General features: G+C 37.0%; 1 protein-coding gene across 1 annotated transcript in view; it reads right to left on the minus strand.

Moving 5' to 3' along the window:
• Nucleotides 1–20665, minus strand: part of EPHA6 (EPH receptor A6) — an 862400-nt gene that overhangs the window by 199626 nt on the left and 642109 nt on the right. The window contains exon 11 of the mRNA XM_065876020.1: nt 12967–13152. Within this exon, the coding sequence (XP_065732092.1) occupies nt 12967–13152 (186 nt within the window). The remainder of the gene's footprint in view (nt 1–12966; nt 13153–20665) is intronic.

Genomic DNA, 20665 nt, shown 5'->3' on the forward strand with positions numbered 1-20665 from the left:
TCATTTAAACTACTGTTTATTTCTTCTAGCATATTTTAAAATTTCAGTTATTTTATTCTTTAGCTTTGTTCGGTTCTTCTTTATATTTTAGAACTCTTTGTTGAAATTCTCACTGTGTTCTTCTCCTGAAATCAGTGAGCATCTTAATGATTATTACTTTGAAGTCTTTATTGGGTAGGTTGAAAGGATTAAAATTTGACTTCAAAAGGGATTTGCTCCATCCATACCAGCTTCTCTACCAATGATTTTTTCTTTCTGCTTTCCTAGCCAGTTCTCAATATCTTAGTTAATAAGAAGAATAGGTTCCTGTAATTAGACTGAAGGGTGGGCCTCCTTAGCAATTAAGAATTTCCCTTGTAGCTAAAATCTGCGAAATATTTCAGAGAACTGGTAGCATTATTTTAGTTTTAGCAACTGTTTCATTTGGCCCATCTTATTAAAAACAGTAATTTTAAGCTTTATAAGTTGTATGATTAAAACTTTCATTATTTGATAAATGTAGTCTTCCAGTTTTTTTTACTTGGAGTTACTTGGTGTGAAATACTTTCTGAGTCTGTTATCCATCACCTAGAAACACTGTTTCTAGGTATGACCTAGAAACATTGTTTCACTGAGGCAGAAAAATTTGGAACGTTAGAATTGACATAAGGGAGGCTTTTGTTTTTGTTTTAGTAAATTTATTTAGCTAACATGTAAGAAATACTTATATTAATTATAAATCTTCTTTTAGGGAAATAACTAGTTTCTTTATTTCTTGGAACAAACTAAGAAATCCTGCTAAGGCTCATCCTTGCATCTTCCTCTTTTTAAGCCACCCTTCCTTTTGCTTGAGTTTCTCCAGCAGCCTTATACTTCCTATCCAGACCTGTGTTCCCTAGGCAATATCCTGGAATTTCTTGCAATGAGATATTATCTATATTAAAGAAATCATTAAATCACAGAAACTCCAGCTAATGGAAGGCATTTTTGTATACTTTCATTCCAGTGTAATGGAATACTTCAGTGATTAGGTATATGAAATAGGGACAAAGTCACAGAGGTGCCATAGCTTTCTGTATTTATGGATTGCTGTACCAACTACAATAGCATGTCCCATATATGGCTTTGCCAAAATGAAAACTGAGCTTATTTCAAGAGAATCATGCCATTAATGTTTAGGGGAAAGGTCAATGCATTATTTTCAGGCCCAAGAATCCTAAAATAGCCATTGCATCTGAATGAAAAGGAGAAAAAAAAATCACTGATGTCTTTGGCTGACATTTGTGAGGAGTGGGAAATGAATAAATTCACTCACAGTGATTGATGTAACCTAATAGAAATGTCAATAAATTCACATCATTCTGTTGCTGCATCTCAATCATGAGTGTCTAAGTTGTGCCTACTTTTATTTCTCAGGCTGAGGAAACACACTATCATATTTCTTCACCCATTCCGAAGTTGAGATTGAGTGTTATAACATATAAGATATAGACTAGGTAATGTAGTCCTACTCTGAAGTTGATTCTGTTACAGTAGAAAAAGACATGTTCCTAAAACATTATAATGTAACATATATAGTTAAAATTTCATAGGAGAAAAACAGGTAAAATATGATTGCTGTTCAGAGGAAGAAGAAATTACAAAAGTACAGAGAAGCACAATTATGAGAAAAGCTGCCAATTTCACATAAATGTAACTGACATTAGAGAGTGTTCAAATTTAAAATTGGGCTTGAAGTCCTTGAAAAATTAGGTTCCTTCTTTCCTTTACTTTCTTCCCTCTTTCTTTTTATTCTACCCCTATCCTTTCCTTCCTTTTCCTCCTATCTTACAATTTTCCTTCATTCATATGAACTTAGTGTTTACTGTATGCTCAGCACCATGCTAGGCACCACAATAAATAAAATAAAGACTATCCTCAAGATATCATGGCCTCCCCAAATCCCCATTCCAATATAACATAGGATTTCCCCCTCTATCCAAAAGCAAGTAATATAAAATATGCATCGGGGGGTATGTATTGGAGATGTGGGAGGAGGGAGCTTGAGGGGTGAGTAAGATGAAGCTAGAATAGAAAATTAAGATTAAATGGAGAGGGACTTCTCTGGTGGCACAGTGGTTGAGAATCCGCCTGCCAGTACAGGGGACATGGGTTTGAGCTCTGGTCCGGGAAGATCCCGCATGCTGCGGAGCAACTAAGCCTGTGCGCCACAACTACTGAGTCTGTGCTCTAGAGCCCGCGTGCCACAACTACTGAAGCCCGTGTGCCTAGAGCCCGTGCTCCACAACAAGAGAAGCCACTGCAGTGAGAAACCTGCACGCTGCAACAAAGAGTAGCCCCACTTGCAGCAACTAGAGAAAGCCCGCACACAGCAACAAAGACCCAATGCAGCCAAAAATAAGTAAATAAATTTATTTTTTTGAAAAAAGATTAAATGGAGAATGTGGGGTGGCAAGTACACTGAGTTTAACCCTTAATTAACAGGAAATTAAGGGTCATCAGAAATCAAATGAATGGCAGGATAGTTTTTCCCTACTAATGGGCAGTGGCTGGGCTGCTGGAGCCTCTACAAGGGCTGTGGGCAGGAAATGTAAAGTTAAGAGGGAGCCCTAACAGGTGTAAAAGACAGTACAGATGCTGCATTGCTCTCCCAGAAAAAACTCATGGTCATTGCAAAAGGGTGCAGAGGTCCTAATATTATAGGGTAAGAGTTAAGAAACAGTAGACTTTTGGGTCATACATATAAATGATAATCATAGCACAACATGTTAAGTGCAATGTAGATATCTACCAGTATAAAGATTAAGAAAAGATGTTTCATATAAGCTGAGTCATCCCTCATAAGTAGAGTTTGCTGGTTAAGGGCGATGGGGCTGTGGGAAAGAGAGGAATTTCCAAGAAGAGGGCCAAGTATGATCAAATACGATCAGTCACTGATTCACTGAACTATTCATTTGAATATTTCATTTGAAATATGAATCACATAGTGATTTACTGTTAATAGAATATAAACTGAGGTAGAGAAGGCAGGAAATAAGGCTAAAGATATGCTGTGAGTGGAGTCCAATCTTTAGAACCTTGAATTTCTATATACAGTGGCATGAATTTTGTCCTGTGGGTGAAGGAAAGCTATTGAAGGATTCCAAGCAAGGAAAGAAAGTTAAAAATGAGGCAAAACAGGCTTGCACCTTAAAAAAAAAAACGAATTCAACAAATGGTGGTGAAATTTTCCATATGCAAAGGAAGAAAGAAAAAAAAAAAGAACCATGGCCCATTCTTCACAGTTGCAAAAATTAATTCAAAAGGGATCATAGACCTATATGTAAAACTTCTAGAGGTGAGTAGAAGAGAAAGTCTTTGTGACTTTGGACTAGGTAAAGAGTTTCTTGATACCACACAGAGAAGCACAATCCATGAAAGAAAAAAGTAAAAAAATTAGACTTTATCAAAATTAAAAACACTTAGTCTGCTAAAGACACTCTTCATGGAATAGGAAAACAAGCTACAAACTGGAAAAATATCTACAAATCACATTTCTGACAAAGAACTGTATCCAGAAAATATTAAAAAAAAAACTTTTAGAACTCAACATTAAGAAAAAACAACGCAATGAAAGAAAATGGGTAAAAATCTGAAGACACACTTCACCAAAAAAGATATATGGATAGCGAGCACACATATAGAAAGATGATCAAAATCAACAGACATAGGAAATGCAAATTAAAATGACAGTAAGATACCAATATAGACTCACTAAAATGGCTAATTAAAAAAAAAAAGACAGTATCAAGCATTGCTCATTAATTACTAGTGGAAATGTAAAATGGAACATCCAGTTTGGAAAACAGTTTGGTAGTTTCTTAGAAAATTAAACATATATTTACCATTGGACCTAGTCATTCCACACCTAGGTATTTCTCCAAGATAAATAGAAATATGTGTTTACACAGAGACTTACACATGAATGTTCGTATCAGTTTTATAAATCATCCTCCAAACTGGAAACAACCCAGATGTCCTTCAACCGCTGAATGCAGAACCAAACTGATGGTACATCATACAGAGGAGTACTGCTCAGCAACAACAAAGAGGCATGAATCTCAAGTGCATTCTGCTAAGAGAAAGAAGCCAGGTCTGAAAGGCTACTTATTGGGTAATTCCATTTACAGAACATTCTGAAACACAGTTCTTCCTTAAAGAAATGTTTTGATTAATAAATATAGAAGGAAAGAGAAAAATAGAAAAATCACCATTAAAATATGACAGCAGTAATTGTTGCAGGCAAGATCTGCTACAGATGATAAAATTAATGGGGAAAAGTCTGAGGAAAAACAGGATATTTGCATAGTCTAATCTCCTCCCAAATATACATTAACTACAAGAGGGGAAAAGTAATTTTTCAGTAACTTTCTAGGAGACACCACCTTAACCAAGTGACCCCTGTTAACATCCCCAGGAATAATGCACGTGGACATGATGTACCCTCGGATATAATGCATAAAGAGGGTATGCAACTTTTGTGATGTTCCTGCCAAAAATTCATAACCACAAATTGAATCATGAAAAAACAACGGACACACCCAAACTAATGGACATTTTACAAATCACTGACTAGTAGTTTTGAAAACTGTCAAGGTCATGAAAGACAAGGGAAGACTGAAGAATTGCACAGATTAAACGCAGACTGGACTAAGGAGATGCGCTAAGTAATGCAATGTGGGATCCTGGATGAGTCCTAGAAGAGAGAAAGGACACTAGTGGAAAAGCTGATAAAATCTGAATAAAAGTCTGTAGTTAAGTAAATAGTACTGTACAGATGTTTGTTTCTTGGCACTGATAATAGTCCTATGCTTATGTAAAATACATCAGGGGAAACAGTGAGAGTTATATTGGAACTATATTATTTGAATAACTTTTCTTGTAAGTCTGAAATTATATAAAGGTGAAAATTTAAGGAAAGTTATAGTAATATATTCCCACAAAAACAAAACAAGCATTAAGATATTCATCAAGGGATTAAGTAAGGACACTGATAGATTTCCATTCATTACTTTGAGATAATTTTTTAAATCGGAAATCACATATACAAGGAGCCAATAATTTTTAAGGGGCCAATAATTTCTTAAATCAGAAATCACATATACAAGGAGCCAATAATCATTTTCAGTGATTAAGATTCCTACTGGTCTTTATTCACTCCTATCAATACATAAGACCATTAGGAACTTGGTGTAAAAGTTCCTAAGTAATGACTGGTTACTTTACCTTGCAGCCTGGAAGGATGGTACTCATTCTCCTGAGTTTATGGATGCAAATTAATGTCTATAACATGGATTTATCTATAGCCCTTCTCAAATTTGGAGCCATCAAACTCTTTACCAGAACAAATTGTATCATTCTTTCCAAATGATTTGGAAAGAATTTTCACTTTTGAAATGAGTAAGATTTCACCCTCTAGATGGCTCTATTCAATTTTATTTAGATGTATTAAAAGGCAATATTATGTATGCATAAAGTTGTTTTTATATTCTCTTTTCTCTCCTAGTTCTTACAGTGTTATATTCAGACTGAGCAACCTGTTACTAGAATTTTTAAACTGATACTTCTTATTATAGTCTACCCAATAATTAGCAGGCTGGCTTAGGAAAGAGAGAACCACAGGAAGGAGACAGTAAGTTAGAAGTAGATCTAGGGAGGTGATTAGAGTGAATGACCTTGGGAAAACTCAGATACTTAAACACTGAAGAGACAAGAATAAATTCCTTCTGAATACAGGGGAAGTTTATTCTCTCTTGTAAAGAGAGAAGTACACTCTGGCAGAAGGAAAATAAGCTGGTGATCCTGAGTAGCCCTAGTGCTGCTTGAACAGTGTGATACACAGGGCCACCAGACTATGTCATTTTGTTACTGTTTCTCAGTCACACTTGGTTCATTTTCTATTTATCCATATGTATACATTATAATTCCAAGTGGCAAATACTTTGCAGTAGGTCTCCTGAGACTCCGTTAGACTCCAGAAACTGCATAAGAATAATTCATCACTAATTTCCGTAAACAGTAAATAGTAAATATTAAAGATGGTAGGAGAAGAGAAAAAATCTCTATTTCTTCTCTTTTTGTTGCCTCTCATCTTTCCTTTTCCCTCGGGTTGCATCTCTTCCTACTTTCATGCTATCAACTCTTTTCCTCATTTATCAACAGTGTTCTTTGGGGCAGCAGCTTCTGTCCTGATCTCCAGGTTCTCTTGTGTTCTTAGTAATACCCACAATCTTTCTAACCTTTCCTAATCAGTTTTCTTTCACACTTTTCTCAAGAGCCAGTTCAAATATTCACCAACACCTCAGGCCCTCTGCCTATCACCTCAGCAAATGATCTAGCCTTGTACATGATTGAAAAAAGGAAGGCGGGTAACTCCAAAGGCAGCTGGGTCTTCTAGCTACCAACAATCTTTGCATACCATAGTTATCTTTGTACCCATTTAGGGTCACTTTGGTACATTTTCTTCCAGTGCCTCAGGGATTTAGAAAAGAAAGAATACATGGGAAAATGAGAATAAGTTTTGAGATGATTTTGTCATTTAGTATGAAAGCAATCTAGGATTTAAGAGGGATGGTGGAGAATGAAACCAGAGAAAGAAGACCCAGGGACCTGACCCAGGAGGGGAGGCGTTTTGACTTTCTTATCCATTGCCAAATACCTAATGCTTAGAAAAGTGCTGGAGCATAGTAGTTAGGCACATAATAAATATTACTTAAATGAATAAATGATTTAAAGAATGCTAAGCATTTGGAATCTAAGTAAGAAATGAACACAATCTAGTTTGCTTTTTTTTTTTTTTTTTTTTTTTGCGGTACGCGGGCCTCTCACTGTCGTGGCCTCTCCCGTTGCGGAGCACAGGCTCCAGACGCGCAGCCTCAGTGGCCATGGCTCACGGGCTTAGCCGCTCCGCAGCATGTGGGATCTTCCCGGACCAGGCACGAACCCGTGTCCCCTGCATCGGCAGGCGGACTCTCAACCACCGCGCCACCAGGGAAGCCCTAATTTGCATTTTTTAAGCTATCAGTCTGACTGCAGTGCACACATGCCTCACTCACATTAAAGTCCACTGCAATCTTGGCCTTGATTCTCACAGTGGGCTGTGTCCTCCTAGTTTCTCCATCCAATAGATGCTTCTCAATCCTTATTTTATTTGGCTTCCCAGCTCATTTTATGCTAATGACCCATCTTTCATTCTTAGAGATCTGTCCTCCTTCTTCCAGGTTGTTCTGTCTGTCTCTTTCATAAGCTTTTCTTTTTAAGTCAGCCTGTTAGGGCTAGTTCTCCTCAACCTTCTGGGTAATTTCATCCTCCCGATGGCTTCAACTACTGATCACCACCCATCATTTGCACCCACACACCAGAATCCTACCCAGGCTTCAGAGGCTTCCTGGAAGTCTTTAAATGTCCAAGACACTTCCAACTTATCACATCCAAATCAGAATTCATTGTTAACCCTCCAAATCTATTATTTCTCCATAATTTCCTTTCCATCTCCCTGCTTATGTAAACCAGAAGCTTGGAAGTCATCCAAAACCATCCCCATTCCCTCAATCCCCATATATAATCAGTCACTCAAGTCTCCTAATTTAACCTTGGAAACAGCTCTTGAATCTATTTCTTCTCTTTATCTTTCTCATCATTTTTCACTTGGATTATTATACTAGCCTCCTTACTGTTTTACCTGCCTCTAGTTTTTTCTTTCAATATATAATTCACACTGTTATTACTTAGCTCCAGCTGTTTTCGATGCTCCCCCAACATGCCACATTCTTTCTTAGCACAAGGGTTTAGAACTTATTGTTTCCTCTGCCTGGAATACTATCCTACCAAACCCTAGCATAGCTTGCTCCTTCACTTCACTCAGGTTTGTTCTCTTTATCTAAAATTATATTGATATATTTAGATTCCTTTTTGTTTCCTCCAGCAGGTAAAAGCTCTGTCTTTTTCACTACTCTATTACCAGTGGTTAGAAGAGTTGGCACCCAACTAATATTCTCTGAATAAAATAATGAATAAGTTAATGAATAATTGTATCCAAAATAGCCCATGCCGCACCATATCGGGAAATACTGGCCTACTTGTTTGTTGCTCCCAGTAGACTGGAGCCAACCAATGAGCTTCTCAAGAGCACTGAGACCTTTTTTTCTCTATCTCTAGCTTTTAATAAGCAGTAGTGTCTGACACCTTGGTGGTGCTCAGTAAATGTTCCTAGGAAAACAAAACAAAGTAAAATAAAACTCTTAACCTACCTTAGCTAGTTGAGTAGCTGAATTTCACAAAGAATCTAATTTCTTTCATTAGAATCAGTTTCACAGAATGTTTTACTCCCTTCAACATATATTCCAAATATCAAAACCTTGATTTTGCTTACAGCAAAATTTTACCTATACTTTCCTACTTTACAGACTGTAAGATAAACACATTATTAAAGGCACTTTTTGTTTCTTCCTGATCACCAATACGAACCTGACATTATAATAAAGTTGGAGGTGGGGTGGTAAGTTATTACTGGCACAAACTTTCCTTACCAACATCTCATGACTCTTTCTTTTGGCAAAGGAATGAAATACAAACATGTTAGGGTTAGATGTGACCTTTCTTGTTTTGTAGTACAATCTGAACTTTTCAATCTTTTGTGCAGAGGAAAATATTGAGGCTTAAAGACACTTAATAACTTGCACAAGACCCTGTGTCAAGTAGCAGAATATACAAGCAGGTTGAGAGGCAGCTATCATATTGGTGGCAACTGTAATAGTCGAAATCTTAGAGAATGTATTACTTGACAAGTAAAATGCAATTCTGGGACTGGAGAAACAGTTCTTGTGTATTTATTGTCTATTTGACTGGTCTGAATCTACTCTCTGACTTAGAGTCCATGTGGACCCATCAAAATTATTTGGAAGGAACCCTCAATATTCTGGAATATTTAAAGATGGTTTGTGCAGGCCCAGTACTTTGTGTTATAGATTCTATGCTGTTCTAGAGTCCTTAGCAATATCCCATGATAAAATAAATTTATGTTTGGGAATTTATTTGATATCCTGATTGACTTCTATTATTCCTCACTGGATTTATGATTTATTTGAGATGTAGTTAGTATACCTACATTTAGTTGTTACCTAAGCTGGGAGATAGGCACTTCATTCTTTCTCCTTTTGGTTCTTCCATATCATCATGAATTCAAACTGTAGGGCCCCATCTTCTAGAGTGTGGTTACTGCATTGTGTTTATCATTTAACCACAATTCTTATCTTTTTATAGAAGGTAGCACTTTCTCTTTTGGATATGTAGTTAATGACACTTGTGTATACATCACCTGTTACAAACTGCTACTATCCATGGTACTAATAGCTACAAGTCTGTTCTCTAACTGATGGCTTCTATTTGCTTCTTGGAGAAAATGTATGTGCTAAGCAAATGGTTTAGCTGGATTAATCTCTTTCTATATCAGTTGCTTCTTAATAGGTTAATGAAATTGTGATGTGTGTCAAACAAATAGGTTCAACTTTTATCTGACACACTTTCTATATAATACAGCTTTTAATCATTTAACTTTGAAGTTTATAATAAAAGTAGTTATATGCACAAGTATGAAAGAGCAAAAGTGTTTCCAAGAACTTTATAATATGTATCTCTTGGCAATAAAACCTATAGGTAAGATAAAATTATGCATATTAAGAATTTATAAAAGAATCTGATGAAGATTTTGATCTATAATTTTGCATTACTTGCAACTGAGAGTCAGTGCATTTATTTCTCAGAACCCCAGGATAATCTACTAACATGACTGTATAAACCTATACTGCATCTTTATCTTTGTCAGTATTATCTTTTATGCAATACGATAGTCCTTAGGGAGCATTAATTGCTAGCTATCTCTTAGCCACTTAAGGGTAATCGTGGAACAATTACCATGTATTTATGGGAATGAGGCATTCATTTATTTATTGCCTTTCTCCTAAAAATCCCATAGCATTTGCAAGAAGATAACAGTATAAATACGCCCACTTGTCTTTGCGGGAATTATTCCTTTCCCCATCTCCACCACCCACCTCAGCATCACCACAACACCCTTATGTGGGGCTCATACTTACAAGTTAAAACTACAATGATTATTGCCACTCAAAAGCATATTGAATCTATCCTTTCTCAATTAGCCTTTCTTTTCTTATCTTTTCTCTCATTCTTTTTCTTTTTCTTAAAATGGAATAAGGACCTTCACCTAGGAATCATACAAATTGGGCTACGTAAGGGTCACTGGTCCCAATTTTACACAAGATTGTTAGAGATGTAAAGCAATCACTGTGTTAGTTGTTTGAATGTCTTTGTGAAATAAACTGAGTATTTCAAACTGGCAGACAAGTGCCATAGATTATCTTATTAAACCTCTTCAGTTGATTTAGAATAATTCCTACTACTTCATAGGGCCAAATTACATATAATATTATATAGATAGATAATAAAACACATAGGGATACATGAATAATTCACAGAATGTGATTTATCAAAGGTAGAAAATAAATATCTGATCTGAATTTATTGTTAGATATTTATTTCCAGATATTTCATGCATAAATACTCATACAAGGACTTCAACAGCATACTTAAATTATTTTAAATGCTTTGCAAAGGTTCATAATCCAACTTTAAAATTATCTTTTTCATTCCAGAGAGATATAAAACAGAAGGAATAACTTGAAATGTTCATGCTAAATTAATGACAAGGAAGTCAGAAAATATAAAAGAAATAATTAATATGTTGTTTCCTCTCTCTCTTTTAGATAAGTATTTTTGCTAGGTATTGTGGCATATCTGGATCTCTCCAAATTTTACATAAGAGGTAGTTTATTCCACTCATCTAAGTATTTTCCTTATTTTAAAAAAGTATTGTATTATTTTATTCAGATTGTCATTTATTTAATGCTATTTAATTCAGATAAGGCAAAGTGTAAAACTCTGACTTATTCACTGTGATACAGCAAAATAAAAAGCAAAGAAACAAAATATCCCATGGGTCTGTCAAACAGACAGACCTCAGTTTGAACATCAGTCATACCACTTACTATGGATTACAGGTCCTTATGTGGGTTAATTCACCCATTTGATATTCAATATCCTTCAGTGAATACTGAAGGTTCAGCAGATATGCATAAGAGTTGCCATGAGAATGAAATGGTAAACTATAGTACCAATAATAGCTACCATTTAATGCAGCTTACTATGAGTCACATGCTATACTAAATGCTTTATACATTTATAAAATTAATCCTTACAGCATTCCTATTGGGTAGGACTTATTTTGGCCCCATTTTACAGTGTGGAAGTAAACAATAGAGATGTTAAATCATCTACCTAAAACTTCACAAGACTTCAGTGGTAGGAGTGGAATTCTAACTGGTGTCCATCTGTTTGGTTATCTATTGCTGTGTAATAAACTATCCAAAACGGAGCGGCTTAAAACAACAACCATTTTATTACCTCTCATGATTTTACAGGTTGATTGGACTGAGCTGGGTGGATACTTTGCTCCACAAAATATCATCTGCAGCTGCAGCCATCTGGCAGTAGAAGGAGGGGCTGTAATGTCTGAGATGGTTCTTTACAAAGCTGGCACTCAGTGCTGACTATCTGCTGGGAGCTCTTGTAGAGCTGTTGTTGACTAGAATGCCTCAGTTCTCCTCTTTGCAGTTCTGCGTGTGGTCTCACCATATGTACTGGCTTTGCTCAACATTGGAGACTAAGTTACATGACAGAGTGTTCCAAGAGGATAAGGTCCAGTGTACAAATATGTAAGATGCTTCAACTTGTATCACACTTGTTAATGTCCCATAGGCCAAGTCTAGTCACACGGAGAAGTCCACGATCAATGTGGGAGAGAACAACACAAGGGCATGAATACTGGAAGGTTCTATTAAGGCCACTAAAGTAACAGCCCATGGCAACAGCTGAAATCAAAAGCAAACTTTTGCATCCTCCAAACTATCATGGCTATCAGTAATTTTCTGCTCTCCTTGGATAGCATGTTGGCCAATGCATTGTGAGAAGGACTTTGGAGTTTCAGACACAGAGTCAGTTAAATGTTTTTGCTAAGCTTTTACACTTTCCTTCTTCCAAATATAACATGAAATTTCAATTTCATCTAAATGGTTTTAAAAGAAATTTCAGTTTTACAAAAGAAAAATGCCCCTCAAAGAGATTATTTTTATGAGTTTATAATGCCATACTATATTGAGTTTTATGTTATAACTCATTAGTGAATAAAATAAGGAGAAATATTAAGTTATGCCTTATCATTATTCAAATAAAAGTGAATATATTGCAATCTATTTCTTAGATGATATGATTAGTTTTGGATTTCTGAGAAACTTTTTTCCCAAAGGAATGGTTTTGATCCCACTATTTCTGTAAAAACTGGATTTTTATTTCAGAAATTGTAATCCTTTTCTTCATTTTATATAAATTAAAATAATACAGTTCTAATGGCATTTATGTAGGTAGGTTCCATAAAGAACTTTTTATTTAAAAGTTTTCTTTAGATAAAGCATTCTATATTTGTATATGACATTTATTTACAAACAGAACTATTTTACCTTAATGACCCCAAATATTTTAACTGTTTCTCCTATTAATATTGAAATTTAGGCAGGTTCAGAAGAAATGAATTGCTTACAGAAATTAGGAAAAAATATATAACCCTTTACCTTGATTTATTATTTCAAGTTAAATTAGAAAATGATTTACAGGTAATAAAAAAACATTTCAAGGCTGTTTGGTGACCAATGCAAACTCTGATAATGTCATAGACTAATATCAAGACTCCAATGGACGATATCTGAAGATGATAACTGAACTAAGTTATCCCCTAAGTGGCTGTGATATTGCTATTAAGCCTTTTTTTTAACTTAAGGAATTGAGACAGATATATAATAGAAGAAAATCAGTACTTACTTTTTGTGACAACACCTTCTAATCGAATGATATTTGGGTGGTCAAACTGACCCATGATACTTGCTTCTCTTAAAAAATCTCTTCTTTGCCGATCCATGTGGCCACCTTTCAAAGTTTTGATGGCAACTGGGATCTCTCTTTTCCCTGGTGTTTTCAAACGCCCACTACAGACTTCTCCAAATTCACCTTAAAATATGAACAAAAGTAGTTAGTTGTTTAAACAGAATACTTATATTCCAGAAAAATTGAATTGTCACAAAGTACCATCTTTTTGTCTTTTAAGATGATGACTCTCAAGTGTGCCATTTTTACACAGAGATCTCTTCCTTAAAAATTAAACTTGTAATGACAATATGTCTGATCAGCATCATTTGTAAGGAATAATGAAATGCATTTTCATATACTATACCACAGGAACTTCCATTGATAGATATCCCTGATCTGCTGAGAAATTATGACAGGCAGAATGGGTGATGCTAATGCAATTCTATAGAAAAGCAATCACTCCATAACATTTCCTGTTCCTGTTCTCAATACTGATATATGGGCCAAATTCCTGCTCTTTTCACGGAATCCATCAGGCATATATGTAGTTGATTTGATCGCACAGGCATATGTCTGGGCTTCACTGCCATTAGAAATCAATGCTAGGGTCAACTGGTATATGAACATATTGAAAAGACCACACTATAATTATAGTTAATTATAATTAACTATAATTACTTATTATAGTTGAGTTCACACAGGTTAAATTACATGTCACATGGTTTGAGTACAAATACAGTAAGATTATCTACAGTTCAGCAATGGCTCCAATGGATAGATTAAAAAACAGCCAAATATTTATCATGAATTTACTACATATATATCTAGTGCTAGAGTGCTGTGGATTTCAAAGAAGTATAAGAGCTGGTCTTTGTTCTTTGTAGCTTATAGTCTAGAAGGAGAATTTAGATGAAACATTGAAACACTTAGAAACCTAAGAACCAATCCATGCAAACGTTGTATTATTTAAGTAAGAACAATGGGAGCTGCAAGACTTCCTGGAGGAGGTGGAAACTTTTGCTGGACTTTGAATGATGGTTAGGATTCAGATATTCAAGAAAACTGGCAACATTCCAGACAGGAGTATATGGAGTGAGGGAAGTAAAGACGAAGTTTCAACGGTCAGAAACAGTAAAGAGAATGACATGGACGTAGGGCAGTAAGGAGACAAGGTTGACTAGAGGGGTTATTGAGGGAAGGACGGTTAGAGACTTCTCAGTGCAATGCAGTAAATTCAATAAAGCTTGAGATTTCATATTTAATTTTTCTATGGTCAATTCCCTGCATTTACTTAAAAGCATGATGCTTGATCCCCAATTTATTCATCTATAAGTGAATATAATAATGAAACCTTTTGTAATTCTATAATGTTCCTTCCCCATAAGGATACTGGGAAGATCAAAAGTGATAATGCATATAAAAGTGCTTACAAACTGTAAAGTATTATTTATGTGCTTTAAATTATATAAATCTTTGGAAAGGTGAAAGAAATAAAAATTAAAATATCTTCAGTTGGTTTATTAGCTAGCAGTTCTGGCCAGTAGCTCGATGCTATGTAAGTTTAAGTGTAGAGGATCAAATTAAATTTTTGCAGCACCACAGATTATCCATATTTTCTTTGAACCAATTCATTACAGTCAACTAAATGTTGACTATTCATGAATATTAATTATATTTCGGTATAGATGTTAAGATGTTTTTCTAAATGAAAAAATACTAGAAAGGAAATAAGCCAAAACTTTGCTTCCTAAATTATGTGTAAACATGTCCATTAGAAATAAAAAGCAGGACGAGGGGAAGACGGCGGAAGAGTAAGATGCGGAGATCACCTTCCTCCCCACAGATACACCAGAAATACATCTACACGTGGAACAACTCCTACAGAACACCTACTGAACGCTGGCAGAAGACCTCAGACCTCCCAAAAGGCAAGAAACTCCCCCACGTACCTGGGTAGGGCAAAAGAAAAAAAGAAAAAACAGAGACAAAAGAATAGGGACAGGACCTGCACCAGTGGGAGGGAGCTGTGAAGGAGGAAAGTTTTCCACACACTAGGAAGCCCCTTCGCGGGCGGAGACTGCGGGTGGCGGAGTGGGGGAGCTTCGGGGCCGCGGAGAGCGCAGCAACAGGGGTGCGGAGGGCAAAACGGGGAGATTCCCGCACAGAGGATCGGTGCCGACCAGCACTCACCAGCCCGAGAGGCTTGTCTGCTCACCCTCCGGGGTGGGCGGGGGCTGGGAGCTGAGGCTCGGGCTTCGGTAGGGTCACAGGGAGAGGACTGGCGGCGTGAACACAGCCTGAAGGGGTTAGTCCACCACAGCTAGCCGGGAGGGAGTCTGGGAAAAGGTCTGGAGCTGCTGAAGAGGCAAGAGACTTTTTCTTCCCTCTTTGTTTCCTGGTTCACGAGGAGAGGGGATTAAGAGCACCGCTTAAAGGAGCTCCAGAGACGGGCGCGAGCCACGGCTAAAAGCGTGGACCCCAGAGACAGGCAGGAGAAGCTAAAGCTGCTGCTGCCGCCACCAAGAAGCCTGTGTGCGAGCACAGGTCACTCTCCTCACCGTCCCTCCGGGTAGCCTGTGCAGCCCGCCACTGCCAGGGCCCCGGGATCCAGGGACAACTTCCCCAGGAGAACGCGTGGCGCACCTCAGGCTGGTGCAACGTCACGCTAGCCTCTGCCACCGCAGGCTCGCCCCACACTCCGTGCCCCTCCCTCCCGCCGGCCTGAGTGAGCCAGAGCCCCCGAGTCAGCGGCTCCTTTAACCCCGTCCTATATGAGTGAAAACAGACGCCCTCCGGCGACCTACACGCAGAGGCGGGGCCAAATCCAAAACTGAGCCGCTGGGAGCTGTGAGAACAAAGAAGAGGAAGGGAGCTCTCTCCCAGCAGCCTCAGAAGTAGTGGATTAAAGCTCCACAACCAACTTGATGTACCCTGCATCTGTGGAATACATGAATAGATGACGAATCATCCCAAATTGAGAAGGTGGACTTTGAGAGCAAGATTTATGATTTTTTTCCCCTTTTCATCTTTTTGTGAGTGTGTATGGGTATGCTTCTGTATGAGATTTTCTCTATATAGCTTTGCTTCCACCATTTGTCCTAAGGTTCTATCCATCCTTTTTTTTAAAAAATTTTTTTTCTTATTTTTTGATTTAATAATTTTATTATATTTATTATATTTATATTTTATTATATTATATATTTATATTATATATTTATATATATTATTTTATATTATATTTATTATATTTTACTTTATTTTATTTTACTTTATCTTCTTTATTTCTTTCTTTTTTCCTTCCTACCCTCCTTCCTTCCTTCCTCCCACCATTACTCCCTCACTCCCTCCCTCCTTTCTTTCTTTCCTTCTTTCCTTCTATTCTTCTTCCTTTCTTTGTTACTTCCTTCCTTCCTTTCTTTCTTTTTTCTTTCTTCCTACTTCTACTAATTCTTTCTCTCTACTTTTTCTCCCTTTTATTCTGAGCAGTGTGGATGAAAGGCTCTTGGTGCTGCAGGCAGGACTCAGTGCTGTGCCTCTGAGGTGGGAGAGCCAACTTCAGGACACTGGTCCACAAGAGACCTCCCAGCTCCACATAATACCAAATGGCGAAAATCTCCCAGAGATCTCCATCTCAACGCCAACACCCAGCTTCACTCAACAACCAGCAAGCTACGGTGCTGGACAGCCTATGCCAAACAACTAGCAAAACGGGAATACAAGCCACCCATTAGCAGAGAGGCTGCCTAAAATCATAATAAGTCCACGGACACCCCAAAACACACCACCAGACGTGGACCTGCCAACCAGAGAGACAAGATCCAGCCTCATCCACCAGAACACAGGCACTAGTCCCCTCCACCAGGAAGCCTACACAACCCACTGAACCAACCTTAGCCACTGGGGACAGACACCAAAAACAATGGGAACTATGAACATGCAGCCTGCAAAAAGAGGACTCCAAACACAGTAAGATAAGCAAAATGAGAAGATAGAAAAACACACCACAGATGAAGGAGCAAGATAAAAACCCACCAGACCAAACAAATGAAGAGGAAATAGGCAGTCTACCTGAAAAAGAATTCAGAATAATGATAGTAAAGATGATCCAAAATCTTGGAAATAGAATAGACAAAATGTAAGAAACGTGACAATGACCTAGGAGAACGTAACAATGTAAAACAATCTTTTAGACCTAGAAGAACTAAAGAGCAAACAAACAGAGATGAACAACACAATAAATGAAATTAAAAATTCTCTAGATGGGATCAATAGAATAACTGAGGCAGAAGAACGGATAAGTGACCTGGAAGATAAAATAGTGGAAATAACTACTGCAGAGCAGAATAAAGAACAAAGAATGAAAAGAACTGAGGACAGTCTCAGAGACCTCTGGGACAACATTAAATGCACCAACATTTGAATTATAGGGGTTCCAGAAGAAGAGAAAAAGAAAGGGACTGAGAAAATATTTGAAGACATTATAGTTGAAAACTTCCCTAATATAGGAAAGGAAATAGTTAATCAAGTCCAGGAAGCACAGAGAGTCCCATACAGGATAAATCCAAGGAGAAACATGCCAAGACACATATTAGTCAAACTCAAAAATTAAATACAAAGAAAGCATATTAAAAGCAGCAATGGAAAAACAACAAATAACACAAAAGGGAATCCCCATAAGGTTAACAGCTGGTCTTTCAGCAGAAACTCTGCAAGCCAGAAGGGAGTGGCAGGACATATTTAAAGTGGTGAAGGAGGAAAACCTGCAACCAAGATTACTCTACGCAGCAAGGATCTCATTCAGATTTGATGGAGAAATTAAAACGTTTACAGACAAGAAGAAGCTGAGAGAGTTCAGCACCACCAAACCAGCTTTACAACAAATGCTAAAGGAACTTGTCTAGGCAAGTAACACAAGAGAAGGAAAAGACCTACAATAACAAACCCAAAACAATTTAGAAAATGGGAATAGGAACACACATATTGATAATTACCTTAAATGTAAATGGACTAAATGCTCCCATCAAAAGACACAGATTGGCTGAATGGATACAAAAACAAGACCCATATATATGCTGTCTACAAGAGACCCACTTCAGACCTAGAGACACATACAGACTGAAAGTGAGGGGATGGAAAAAGATATTCCATGCAAATGGAAACCAAAAGAAAGCTAGAGTAGCAATTCTCATATCAGACAAAATAGACTTTAAAATAAAGACTATTAGAAGAGACAAAGAAGGACACTACATAATGATCAAGGGATCGATCCAAGAAGAAGATATAACAATTGTAAATATTTATGCATCCAACATAGGAGCACCTCAATACATAAGGCAAATATTAACAGCCATAAAAGGGGAAATCAGCAGTAACACATGCATAGTAGGGGACGTTAACACCCCACTTTCACCAATGGACAGATCTTCCAAAATGAAAATAAATAAGGAAACACAAGCTTTAAATGATACATTAAACAAGATGGACTTAATTGATATTTATAGGACACTCCATCCAAAAACAACAGAATACACATTTTTCTCAAGTGCTCATGGAACATTCTCCAGGATAGATCATATGTTGGGTCACAAATCAAGCCTTGCTAAATTTAAGAAAATTGAAATTGTATCAAGTATCTTTTCTGACCACAATGCTATGAGACTAGATATCAATTACAGGAAAAGATCTGTAAAAAATACAAACACATGGAGGCTAAACAGTGCACTCCTTAGTAATGAAGTGATCACTGAAGAAATCAAATAATACCTAGAAACAAATGACAATGGAGACACAACGACCCAAAACCTATGGGATGCAGCAAAAGCAGTTCTAAGAGGGAAGTTTATAGCAATACAAGCCCTCCTTTAGAAACAGGAAACATCTCAAATAAACAACCTAACCTTGCACATAAAGCAACTAGAAAAGGAGAACAAAAAACCCCCAAAGTTAGCAGAAAGAAAGAAATCATAAAGAACAGATCAGAAATAAATGAAAAAGAAATGAAGGAAACGATAGCAAAGATCAATAAAACTAAAAGCTGGTTCTTTGAGAAGATAAACAAAATTGACAAACCATTAGCCAGACTCATCAAGAAAAAACGGAGAAGACTCAAATCAATAGAATTAGAAATGAAAAAGGAGAAGTAACAGCTGACACTGCAGAAATAAAAAAGATCATGAGAGATTACTACAGGCAACTCTATGCCAATAAAATGGACAACCTGGAAGAAATGGACAAATTCTTAGAAATGCACAACCTGCCAGGACTGAATCAGGAAGAAATAGAAAATATGAAAAGACTAATCACAAGTACTGAAATTGAAACTGTGATTAAAAATCTTCCAACAAACAAAAGCCCAGGACCAGATGGCTTCACAGGCGAATTCTATCAAACATTTAGAGAAGAGCTAACACCTATCCTTCTCAAACTCTTCCAAAATATAGCAGAGGGAGGAACACTCCCAAATTCATTCTACAAGGCCACCATCACCATGATACCAAAACCAGATAAGGATGTCACAAAGAAAGAAAACTACAGGCCAATATCACTGATGAACACAGATGCAAAAATCCTCAACAAAATACTAGCAAACAGAATCCAACAGCACATTAAAATGGTCATATAGCATGATCAAGTGGCGTTTATTCCAGGAATGCAAGGATTCTTCAATATACGCAAATCTATCAATGGGATAAACCATATTAACAAATTGAAGGAGAAAAACCATATGATCTTCTCAATAGATGCAGAGAAAACTTTTGACAAAATTCAACACCCATTTATGATAAAACCCTGCAGAAAGTAGGCATGGAGGGAACTTTCCTCAACATAATCAAGGCCATATATGACAAACCCACAGCTAACATCATCCTCAATGGTGAAAAACTGAAAGCCTTTCCACTAAGATCAGGAACAAGACAAGGTCACCCACTCTCACCACTCTTATTCAACATAGTTTTGGAAGTTTTAGCCACAGCAATCAGAGAAGAAAAGGAAATAAAAGGAATCCAAATCGGAAAAGAAGAAGTAAAGCTGTCACTGCTTGCAGATGACATGATACTATACATAGAGAATCCTAAAGATGCTACCAGAAAACTACTAGAGCTAATCAATGAATTTGGTAAAGTTGCAGGATACAAAATTAATGCACAGAAATCTCTGGCATTCCTATACACTAATGATGAAAAATCTGAAAGTGAAATCAAGAAAACACTCCCATGTACCACTGCAACATAAAGAATAAAATATCTAGGAATAAACCTACCTTAGGAGACAAAAGACCTGTATGCAGAAAATTATAAGACACTGATGAAAGAAATTAAAGATGATACAAATAGATGGAGAGATATACCATGTTCTTGGATTGGAAGGATCAACATTGTGAAAATGACTCTACTACCCAAAGCAATCTACAGATTCAACGCAATCCCTATCAAACTACCAGTGGCATTTTTCACAAAACTAGAACAAAAAATTTCACAATTTGTATGGAAACACAAAAGACCCCGAATAGCCAAAGCAATCATGAGAACAAAAAAACGGAGCTGGAGGAATTAGGCTCCCTGACTTCAGACTATACTACAAAGCTCCAATAATCAAGACAGTAGGGTACTGGCACAAAAACAGAAATATAGATCAATGGAACAGGATAGAAAGC

This window comes from Phocoena phocoena, chromosome 4 (assembly GCF_963924675.1).
Source record: "Phocoena phocoena chromosome 4, mPhoPho1.1, whole genome shotgun sequence".
NCBI classification, from domain to species: domain Eukaryota; kingdom Metazoa; phylum Chordata; class Mammalia; order Artiodactyla; family Phocoenidae; genus Phocoena; species Phocoena phocoena.